Source organism: Melanotaenia boesemani, chromosome 15, assembly GCF_017639745.1.
Source record: "Melanotaenia boesemani isolate fMelBoe1 chromosome 15, fMelBoe1.pri, whole genome shotgun sequence".
Lineage (NCBI taxonomy): Eukaryota > Metazoa > Chordata > Actinopteri > Atheriniformes > Melanotaeniidae > Melanotaenia > Melanotaenia boesemani.
In genome coordinates this window covers 13,492,192-13,503,650 of record NC_055696.1, presented here as the reverse complement: position 1 = coordinate 13,503,650, position 11,459 = coordinate 13,492,192, and the positions used below count along the sequence as shown (strand labels likewise).

Sequence of the window (11,459 nt, the reverse complement as noted above, 5' to 3'; positions counted from 1 at the left end):
CCACACCTGCCTCCCCTGACCACACATCACTGCGTGACACATCTGCAGATAGAAGTATCTGACCAGTACATTTTTGCCCAGAGTGCTGGTGGTATACTCACTGCTACAAGCAACAGAAAGGGTTTTAATTAGCTTGTGTCATTTATTGGATGTACATCAGACACAAAAATCAGAAAGAATAAGAAAAAATGTGTTTGAAAAAAAGTAATTGAAGCTTAGTGATGTGATTGTATTTCTCTTTATTGTATTACCTACAGTTGAGTAAACTTCACATTTCAGTGTGTTGGATGGGGATTGTCATTAGTCAACAAAGGCACTCCTATAAATATTACAGTATAGCTTATGAGTTAAAGTGGCATGTGTTTCACAGCTTCTAGTCAAAGTTAAAACTAGAGCCCAGTTGATGAATCTGTCAAGCAGTTTTACATTATGACAGATGTAATATCTTTGTGTTGGCCCAAAAGAAAAACGATATAATTCAAATTATTTATTAACCATGTCTTCATAATAGTCTGTCCACCAGAGAGTGTCCATACAGTTTGGAAGATTTAGGGCATTTTTACTGATTAAAAAAAAAAAAAAAAAAAAATAGAATATTCCAGTTGCTGCTGATGTTACATAGATAAATAACGGACAAAGTAAAGAAAGTAAATAAAATGAGAAATCCCCAAGAGATCAGCTAAATCCCTATTGGACTCTGGCTGTAGCTACTTAAATGCTGGCTCATGGAGCATTATGAGTCCAACATGATGTGCAAGGCAACTGATATCAAGCAAAAACCACAAAACCTCCTTTATGAATCCACACTCATTCAGTTTGTGCCTCTGAGGGTTTCAAAGCACATTCACCCCAATAAAGTTCATAAATAAGTTGTCTTCCAGTTGCTGGACAAGGCACAAAGGTCTTCAAAGGATGTATGTACTCTGCAACACTCGGCTCAGTTCTCTAAATATGACCCTTTTCAGTTAACACTTAGAGAAAAGAGTTGTCCTCTGTAGATCTGTCCCACAGCACCCTACATATCCTTCTTGGCCTGTTTGACCGACCTAGCGAGTTCCTCCCATGCAGTGGTTGCGAGGACTCAAGTTGGGGTTTTGCTTGACTTGTGAAATTACTGTCCTCATAAGATTCACTTTGATTTAAGCATGAGTCTGTGCTTGCAGACCTGCAACATGATGGGCTTTTTTCTTTTGATCCAGTCTTTTCATTGTTGTCGCTGCTGTGTGTGTTTTGCTCCCCATTCAAATGACTGTCAGATGAGCTCTTTTGGCCTTGGCTGTGAGTAAAGTCATCAGGTTTTGTGAGGTTGCTTGCATTGTCTGAACATTGTTCAGGGCTAGAGCTCTGTCCTTCTGGCAGTGAACAATTATGTTCACAAGAGACAAGACTCATGTCCAGATTGTGAGTGTGGTTTTCATAGTTGTGATTCTTCCAGAAGGCTCTACAAACCTGCTCTAACTCGGAGAGCACAGGGAGATTGATGTCCAGGTGCATCATCAGATTTTCCAGCCACTCCTCCAGCTTTGAAAATGACGGACTGAAAGACAAAGAAATGCTGCAATGAGAGTCATCGCTGACCTACAATAAGACCTTTCCTCTTTACTCGATATTAGCAGAGGTAGAGGTGAAAGACCTGCATCATACTGCTGCAGGACGACGACATTCACAGATTAAGTTGATGATACTGGAGTAAATGACCCTTACTTTCCCCCAAATTACAGAAACATGCCTCCTTGTTTGATTAATGTTTAAGACACTGCTCATCAAAAAAAAAAAAAAAAAAAAAAAAAATCACCACCTGGATTTAACTAAGTAAATTTAACTAAATAAATTTGATAATTACTGCTTGGATGATTAATTTTTTAACTGCCAACAAGTTATTTAATCCTAAATGATACAGTGAGTAGCTTCACATCATAAACAACCATGAAGGAAGACACATCCTGTGGTTGTGGAAAAGATGTAAATCTGCTTTAGAGTGGTGAAATTATTGCCATGCATTCAAGCGAAGAAAACATCGAAGGAGATTGCTGAAACTACTAACATTGGATTAGGAACTGTCCAATGCATTGTTAAAAGCTGGAAGGATAGTGGTGAACCGAGTAAGAAATGTGGTTGGAAAACAATCTTGAATGATTGTGATCGGCAATCACTTAGACATTTGGTGACATCAAATCATAAAAAACAACAGTAGAACTGAGGGCTATGATTAATAGTGCAAATAAGAACATTTCCACAAGCACAATGCTTAAAGAAAACCACTGATCAGTGAAGTTAATCAGAGAAAAATGCTTCAATTTGCTAGGGAGAATAAAGATTGGACTCAGGAGCAATGGGAGAAGGCATTGTGGTCTGATGTGTCCAGAATGACCCTGTTCCAGAGTGATGGGCACATCAGGGTAAGAAGAGGGACAGATGAAGTGATGAAGCCATCATGCCTAGTGCCCACTGTACAAGCCTGTGGAGGCAGTCTATGATCTGGGGTTGCAGCAGTTGATCAGGTCTAGGTTCAGCAACATTATGTGTCCAAAGAATGAGGTCAGCTGATACCTGAATATACTGAATGAGCAGGTTATTTACATCACTGGATTTTTTCTTCCTTGATGACACAGGTATATTCCAAGAGGACAAAGCCAGTATTCATTGGGCTTGAATGAGTGGTTCAGAGAGTACTAGACACAGAGCCACTACAGAGTTCAGACCTGAGTCCCATTTAAAACCTTTGAGATGTGCTGGAGAAGGGTTTGTGTAGCAGAATGACGCTCCCATCATCAATACAAGATCTTGGTGAAAAATAAATGCAGCTCTGGGTGGAAATAAAGGTTGTGACATTCCAGAAGTTTAACAAAATGATACCACAGTGAATGTGTGCCACAATCAAAGCTGAAGGTGGTTTAACTAAATATTAGATGCATGACTTTTTGTTTGGACAGGCAGTGCATTTGGTGATACGGTCAGAGGTTGTTCTGGTGACTGAAAGTAAATTAAATTTACAAATTCAAACATTAAAAAAATGCACATAGTATCAGTGAAAACGACCAATACTTATATAAAGTTTATATTTGCAAAATATAAAAGTACAGGGAAATTTTTGATGTTTTTTTTTCCATCATACCGTTTATCAGCATCCATGTCACAGCAGAGGGCAGCCAGTGGCAGGAAGGCAGAGGGACACAGGGGAGGGTGATACTGCTGCAGGAAACCTGCTATATTTAGTCCAAACTCATTTGTCCGTGGCAGGTAGTCAGGATCAGCACTCACTCTGCCAATAATCTAAAGGGAGAAAAAGGGTAGATACTTAGCTTTGAAGCCTTTGATTTAAGTCAACACTACAGGTTTATTTAGATGTAATAAAGTTCTTAAAATGCTCATAAATATTTGTGTAGATTCTTACCTCACATATCATAATCCCAAAGGAGAAAATGTCAACACGTTCGTCATAGCTTTTCCCTGCGAGTTGAAAAGAGAAACGTTAAAAAATGTGAGGCACTTTTTTTTAATGAGAGAAAAATTTAATATTTTTTAAAACAAACAATAACAAAAAGACCTTTAAGTACAATTCAGGTGCTATCAGGGTGATTTGGCACACACTCACCTGTCCTGCTGTAACTAGTAGCACAAAACCTCAGACACTCACCGTGGATCATCTCAGGAGCCATCCAGTATGGGTTTCCTACTACAGTGTACCGCTTCCTGCGGTCAGGTTTGCGCAGGTCTGACAATGTTCCCTTCGAAGGCCGTTCCAGAGAAGTTGTTCTATTCTGGTTCCTGTCTTCCATCACCAGTCTGGCTAGTCCAAAATCTGCTACCACCACAGACTGGTTCTAATGCAGACAGAGATACAGAATGTTTATTAAAGGAGGTGCCTGTTACATAAAATCACCAAAAAAGCTAAGTTACAGTTTTTCTCAGTCGCTTTAGTACATTTCTCAGATCAGAATTGAAATGCTTAAAACTACAGATTTAATCTTCACATCATTGTGTAACTTGTACACATAAAAAAAAACCAAAACAAATTTCTCATTTCTTTGAACAAGTTGAAAATGCTTTCGTCCATGCAAATGATTTTGTAGAATTCTCTGCTGTTTCCTACATCATCAATTGCTTATGTCATGTTGATCAAAATGTATTATAATGGGTCTCTATTGAATAGTCTCATGCCCTTAATTGAAAAATTGCTCCCAGGTGAATCTTGACTTTCTCCAATGAAGGGAAATGTGAGAAGCATTAGATGATCAACCAGGTCAGCTGGCAAGTATAAATATAGCAGGAGCACAACGCGATGTTGCAATGTCTGACAATAGAAGGACAAGGAATTGGACGGGTTCAACAGCCAGAGAGAAAGGAGGAGCGAGGCTCCGTGATGGATAAGACACGAAAAGATCCTTTCCATGCTGCATCGCAAGAAAAGGTATTCATTGTGATGTGGATGAGAATTTGTGGCCCAACAGACAGAAACATCAAGTGTTGGAAGACTGCACTGAAATTCCTACAGCGCTGCATGTACAGTTTCCCCTAAAGAGATTGTCCTATGTTCACATTTCTATTTTTCTATTCTTTTCTCTTTGTACCATGCAGCGCCGTCTTTTCCTTTCTGTATCATAATGACATGATCTCTTAACAAATTACTTTACAAACAGTATGTGACTCTTGTCCACTCTCTTGCAATTAATCTCCCACATACACTAAGGTGTTACTTACAATTTACAATAACTGTCATCAAAACATCCCTCCATAACACACAGTTATACCGACAACATGACTACGCAATTTGACTGTCCTATCTGTACACAATGACACAAGGACTGGTCATTCTGATGCCCTGACATGATCATTTACACAGATATTTATCTTGACAGATGAACTAAGGATTTTGAGCGAGAGACTGGCTTTTGCAGGTAACCCACAGTGTTTTGCTATTTGTACGAATTGTTTGAGAAATGCTTTACTGTCTTGCAAATGTTGAGGATGATTTGGAGAAATGTACCAAAGCAAAAACTTTACTAACTGAAAAAAACTGCAATAACTGTTTTATAATTTAAGAAAATTTAAAGAAACACAGATACTGTCACTACTTGGGAGACTGACTTGTTTAGAAAGTATAACAAAGTCCAGCATTAAAAATCATTTACCTTTAATAGATAGATAGACAGACAGACAGACAGACAGATAGATAGATAGCTCACCTCTCTGATCAGACAGTTGTATGAATTCAGATCTCGGTGTATAACGTTCATGGAGTGTAAATATGCCTTTGAAAGAGAGCGATTCTTTTAAAGGTTGTGGGATGAGTTTAAGATGTTAATATTTTACTTTAGGTTTTTGACCAGAAACACATACCATTCCAGCTGCAATGTCTTTGGCATAACCAACTCTTACACGCCAGAGAAAATCCTCATCCTAAAAGAAGATTATGACCAACACACTATATTAATAGTCTGTGACAGCGCTGATGGAGGAACATAAAAACACAGTTCAACTCACCATTTTGATGATAGCCTCCCGGAGAGTTCCTCCCTTGATGTATTCAGATACAAAATGTATCCGTTTGTCCTTATAGAACAATCCAATGAACTTGAGAACATTGGGATGGTCGAGACAACGCATCACCTTCACCTGTGCAGATTGGAGGGAAGTTGATGAAACAGACACTTTGGGTCGTTTAGATTTCCATATGTTTCCTTTTAATATGTATGTTCAGTCATGTGGTCTTCCTTTCCTGTTCTGAATACCGCTTACTTCTTTTAAGAATGTCCTCTGTGTCTCTTCATCAAAACGTATCAGCTCTTTCATCACCATCACCTCTCCTGTCTCCTGGTGTGTTACCTTGACAACGAGATGTTCAACACAATGCTGATTAAAATCCCTCTTAAACAGAACTGAATGTCAGCTATTAAAAGTAAGAGCGAAAAAGTGATGGAAAAAAATAACTGCAGTACCTTGACAGCTTGTCCGAAGAACCCCCTGCCCAGTACTTCACCATGAATGAGGTCAGAAGGTCTGAAGATGCGGTGCGTCCTTTCTCCAGGATCTACGCGGAGAGACTCTGAACGAACCATGTCTCTCCTTTGAGATATAAGTGACAATGATCCAGGAGAGCGGGGACACTTTTCTATGCTACAGCTGCGCCTGAGAAAGAGTGATAACTTAGACAGTTTGTAAAACAGGAATAAGAACTAAAAGTAAGATGACCTGCAGCACTTACAAAATATGTCTGGATCGCATCCCTGTGGTTCCTTGGTGCTGAGGAGGTGAGAGGCTCATCCTTTCATCATCTGCCCCCTCCTGTAGACTTGGCTCTTCCCTCAAGCTCGGGAGCTTTGGGGTTGAAGTGAATTTGTCTCGGATACGGGAATCAGGGCAGCTGATGTTATCTGAAGGACTGTCTGATTGAAGGTGGTCATGAGGAGAATGTGGACTGTGTTCGATGGTCAGCTGCAGTGGTCTGCTTGTGTCTTGTATCACATGGTTTATCTATAGGAAAGAATATTGAGTTGACTTTGATGGTAAAGTTTTGTTGTTTTTTGAGTCAACAGGTGCAGCCACTTCATTCATGATACCTCATCTGGAGAAATGCTCTGGACTGGGATGCCGTTAATCTCCAGTACTTTATCACCAGCTTGGACAGAAGATAGGAGGTCAGGGCCAAGGACCGCTGAGTCTAACCTGAAGCAGAGTGACAGCGATTTAAATGGGAGGAGCACACGTGTGCTAAGAAGAGAAGCTCCAAAATGAGCAAACACCAGGAGCTTAGTGGAAACTAGAGTAGTGTGAACAGTAAAATGCCCAGTGATTTATTCAAATTTGCTGGGTTGTGATTTGCATGTGTGTCTGCTCAGACTAATGTTGTCCCCACTGTCCACGATGCCTTCTGTGGTGTTTGGTTTTTACTACTCTACTATGTCTGTCAGTGTTTTCTAGGACAGAAACCATTTAAGATAAAATGCTACAATATTTTCCTAAATTTTGAGCTTGGACTGAAGTTTGTGTGATCCATTCACTAATTTAATTTAATTTAATTTAAAAGATGGGTTAAATAACAACTGTAAATGATTTAAATGAGATAATGTGTGTGCAGTTCTACGGGTACTAAGTTTTTTTTCTCTTTTGCACTGGCTGCAGTTTAGCAGCTGCTGAATGCAGAGTTCACTTGAGCCCGACATCCAGATACTCACTCTGTAATAGTGACGAGAGGGCTTGTGTTGAAGTCAGCGGCAACGGTCAGGCCTAGTCTGCTGACTGCATGGGGAGGGAGGGACACCAGCGCTACCATATGGGGTCTCTTTGTAAGTGGAGATATTGACCTCGCAGCTGGTTCAGCACCCTGACAGAAACAGTGGCCACTGAAGAGACACAACGAATAACACACATCAGAATACTTTACACTCATAAAAAAACTTGTATGTTTTTTTTATTTACCAGTATAGTTTGGAGCGTTCGATGAGCGTGTAGGTGTCTCCATCTCCAATGACCATTTCACAGTTTGTGCAAATGAAGCATTCAGGGTGGTACTTTTGATCTCCTGCTACCTGGTTATACAGAGAGGTGGTGTTAGTAATTGCAATACAGAAACAGGTGGAGACAGATTTTTTATTACAAGAAGTTATTTGCTTGGGTCAGTTTGAGCATGTCTGAAATATGAGAGCTCTTTTGGTTCCTTCCTGCTTAAAGGACTTTTTCAGAGGATATCCTTTAACTTGAGAAGCAAAAGAAAAAGCATTTACTTTCATATCAGGAAGAAACCAAGAGAAAGGAAGGCTTTGAATGCATAAATAGTTGTGTAGTGTGCAGAAAAACTTAGCCATACTTTTGTTTGCAAATATATTACAGTATGAGGTTTGAATTGAAAGGCTAAAGTGAGACGGACTATAGAAATGTAACTCTGTATTGGAAATGTCCAATATGATTTCTCTATTGTTAGTACTTATGATGAAATGTTAATAATGCCGGAGGGAAAACTGGACAGGAAATGGTCCAGATGTTCAGGCACTATGAAGTCTGTAGCCGGCACATTTTAATTGTATTGTTGAAGGACAATATCAGTTTTTCATTGGTTTGTGGCACAGGGCTCTAACACTCCATCTTTATCTTGATCTTTGATTATTCAATAAACAGATTGATAATTTAATATAAAGATTTGCGCTACTGACAGCTTTAAAGCACTAATTTAAGTCCTATTTAATTTAAATAGGACTTAGACATTTTCTCATCATCGGTATACCATGACAAGTCCTGTTGCGATGGTCTCCTTGCAGCCATGGCAGTTTTCTCCAAAACGAGACCAGTAATGCTTCTTACAGTAGAGCTGTCCCTCTCTTTCATAGTACCAGTGGGACAGGATGCATTCACATTCACAACACCTATGGAAAAGAGGAAGGCAGGAAACTCAGAGAGTAAAACAGCAAAACAATGAGATGAAAGAGGAAACAAGAGGCGTGCAGCTTTAGATTAGGCTGTCAGGGAACGGATACTTGTGTGTCTCGGTGAAGTAACGTGAACCTTAGCAGTGATGGAAAACATGAGACTTGAAGGGAAAGTTGACCCTTTAGATACCCACTCATGGGGTCACACAGCCAGGTCAGTGGGTCCATAAATTATTGTCCTCAATTCAGCTGATTTTCTTAAATATAAATTGTTCTGTTCCATGGATACTACTTCCTTTCTTCTCCTTTTGAAAGACAGTGTGATGTTTTCAATAGACACACATGAGCTGCAGCTTTTCCTGCACCACACACCCAAAAGACTCATTTACAGCAGAGATGGTGTTGAAATGAGGCCATCCATCCATCCATCCATCCATCCATCCATCCATCCATCCATCCATTGGTTGTTGGCATGGACTAGTCCTACCTGACTTAAAGTGAGAGATAGGACTCTCTCTTAACTCCATCACAGGGCACGCATTCAGCCAGAAGCCAACTTATTATTGCTTCTTGTAAAACTATCACTCATGTGGGGTCTCTGGTTAAGCACATCTTCAAAAGAAAACTAAGTTTATATTCATTCCCAAAAAATTCCCTCTGGCATCCTGGCTACAACAGAATAATAATTATAAAAGGAAAGAAAAAAGAAAAGAAAACCTGCCTCCTTATCTTTCTAACACTACAACCGGAGTGGGAGGTGACTTCCTGGACGGAGCTCTGATCTATGTTTACTTTCTCCAAAACTCAACTGTAAATGCCACATTGTTTCTGCAGCAAGGTATTTAAGGTTGCTTTAGATTAAGACGAAATGGTGAAATACTCAGACTTCTTTACTTTCCTTTCTACACTTACTGATGGCATTTAAATTGTGGTTACATCTGATCTTATTTAAAGCTTTTCTTTGTGACATAAGAAGATAATCGTGTCAGCAACGTAATTTAACATTTTGTACCACAATGAAAGGTGATGGTAATCCTGATTAAACTTGTCAGTTTTGGTAGTCATGAATTTGTGTTGTGTGTGTGTTTAGTGTGGCAGCTATACTTTGTTCTCTTTTTTCTTTTGTTTTATTTCAAGAAACTGTGCTTGTTGCTGATTGTTTTGGGATTTTTATGCAAGACATTACTGTTACATGAATAGTATGAAGGCTCACTTCTAAAAGCACAATAAGAAATCTAGTCAAATCTATAAACCGGCTTCTGATTCGTTATTAAAAAATAATTAAGTAATAAACATTTCAAACAGCTGCCGGTTTATTTTTGTCTTCCCCTCTTTGCTGTTGTGCTGCTGGCCACAGATGTGGAACCTTCTAGTTTCACATCTGTGATTCCCCTTCAACATCTGGTTGCGAGAAAAGCCTGGATGTAACCCAAACATGTTTCCAGAGAATTCCTCCTCTGTTTCCTATTGCCACTCCTCTCCTCATTTTTCTCTACTTCAACATCTGAATGTGTTTCACTTATTTCACTACATAATGACTCTTATCTTTAGCCACTCATGAACCTTGTGTCACTTTGTGAAGGCCACCTGGTGTATGTTAGACACGTTACCGTGTTAGATCGTCAGCATAGGTCAGATGTTAAGAATCTAATGACGTATTCTCCTGCCTTGTTTCCTCTCTGTGTTGTCTGTGTCAACCTACCCGTCTTCCGTTTAAAAAAAAGTTCTTAAATGAAAATACTGGTTTACAGTCTTACTGTGTTATAATCTCAGTACTATTGTATCTTATATACATCTGAACATTTGCAGGTTATTTAAAAACATTATTCTTGATTATATACCAGAGGAAGAAGATTACTGATTGAATGAAACAAATAGACTGGACAGTGCTTTGGATACCTAACATTTCTCCTTATTGTTATAATTTCACCAACTATCTACTCACATTCAAAGATGAAACTCCAAGTAATACTGAAGCATGTATTACTTGTGTGTCTTTTACCGAGTTCTGTTTGAGGAAGTATACATGCAGAAGTTGAGCTGCACTTCACTTTTATTCTTTTCTTCTCACTCTTTCCTTCTCTTTTTATTCTTTCTCTCACTCTTACACATACCCATACCATGAATTAAAGATTAATGTTCTTACCTTTCCTTCATTCCTTTCCGAAACCTCTGGTCTCTTCGTGACATTTTTTGCCCTGTCAGTTGACTGGTTCACAGCAGTAAGGATACGATTCACCAGTTAAGCGAAGAACTCATTTGCTGCATGCGTTCATGCACATCACATACCCTAATGTATCCAGTAGCAGGCGTTGTTTTTATTTTTCTCTCTGTCTTCTTTGCATGCGCCTGAAGGTTCCCTGTGCGTGTGTTTCCAGTATAATGTGCATTTAGCTGTATGAGAAAAAATGGTCTGACCTACTGGCACCAGCTGGTTGCTGGAAATGACCTATCCCAGTTTAGAAGCTCTGCTCCTCCCTCCCCTTCCTCTTACTTCCAGTATTCAGACTTCTGAAAGATATAGTTACACTCCTCCGCAGAGTCTTCCAAATGTAATAGAGCTAAACTGAATCTAAAATGTGAGTTCCAGATGAGTGTTGATGTAATTAAGATAAGTGTGTGTTTTTCTGAGAAGTGGTGTGCAAGAGCTTGTGCGTCTGTGTGTTTTGAAATCAGCCCTGTTCCCATTTACGCAGGCATAATCTCTTTATGAATGCTCCAGTTACTACACTGTCCCGATCCCACAGCAAAGCACTCCATTCATTACACACAACAAACAAAGGGGGAGAATTTAGTCAAGCGCAAGAATACTCAGAATTAGACAAACAAATCTATTGATGCCGTTGGGTTTAAAGTTTTTATTTTACTGTCAGAGAATCCACGTGAGTGTGACAGAATAAGTAATGAACATAATCAGTCACCAGCTCAATAGATTTCCAGCAGTGTATATATTGTTATTTTTCTAAATAAAAGAATTTGTGCAATTATTTGAGCCACTGAATTTGTAGTTAAAAGTTATAAATAATAGCGAGGTATAACACAAATTTAGCACAGGTGAACCTTCACTGTAAACTGACTGACAGATGTTACTGCATG

General features: G+C 39.2%; 1 protein-coding gene across 1 annotated transcript; it reads right to left on the bottom strand.

Annotated features, from left to right (window-relative positions):
* Window positions 1-242: 242 nt before the first annotated feature.
* On the bottom strand, window positions 243-10,815 carry LOC121654114 (LIM domain kinase 1-like). The gene is made up of 15 exons (XM_042008041.1): window positions 10,510-10,815; window positions 8,222-8,360; window positions 7,420-7,529; window positions 7,176-7,343; window positions 6,561-6,666; window positions 6,206-6,474; window positions 5,940-6,129; window positions 5,740-5,826; window positions 5,485-5,616; window positions 5,341-5,400; window positions 5,187-5,252; window positions 3,638-3,824; window positions 3,395-3,450; window positions 3,116-3,273; window positions 243-1,537 (listed from the first exon to the last, which is right to left on the bottom strand). Exons 1-15 carry the CDS (start codon window positions 10,551-10,553, stop codon window positions 973-975), a joined length of 2,337 nt encoding a protein of 778 aa, XP_041863975.1. The 5' UTR covers window positions 10,554-10,815; the 3' UTR covers window positions 243-972.
* Between the last annotated feature and the right edge of the window lie 644 nt (window positions 10,816-11,459).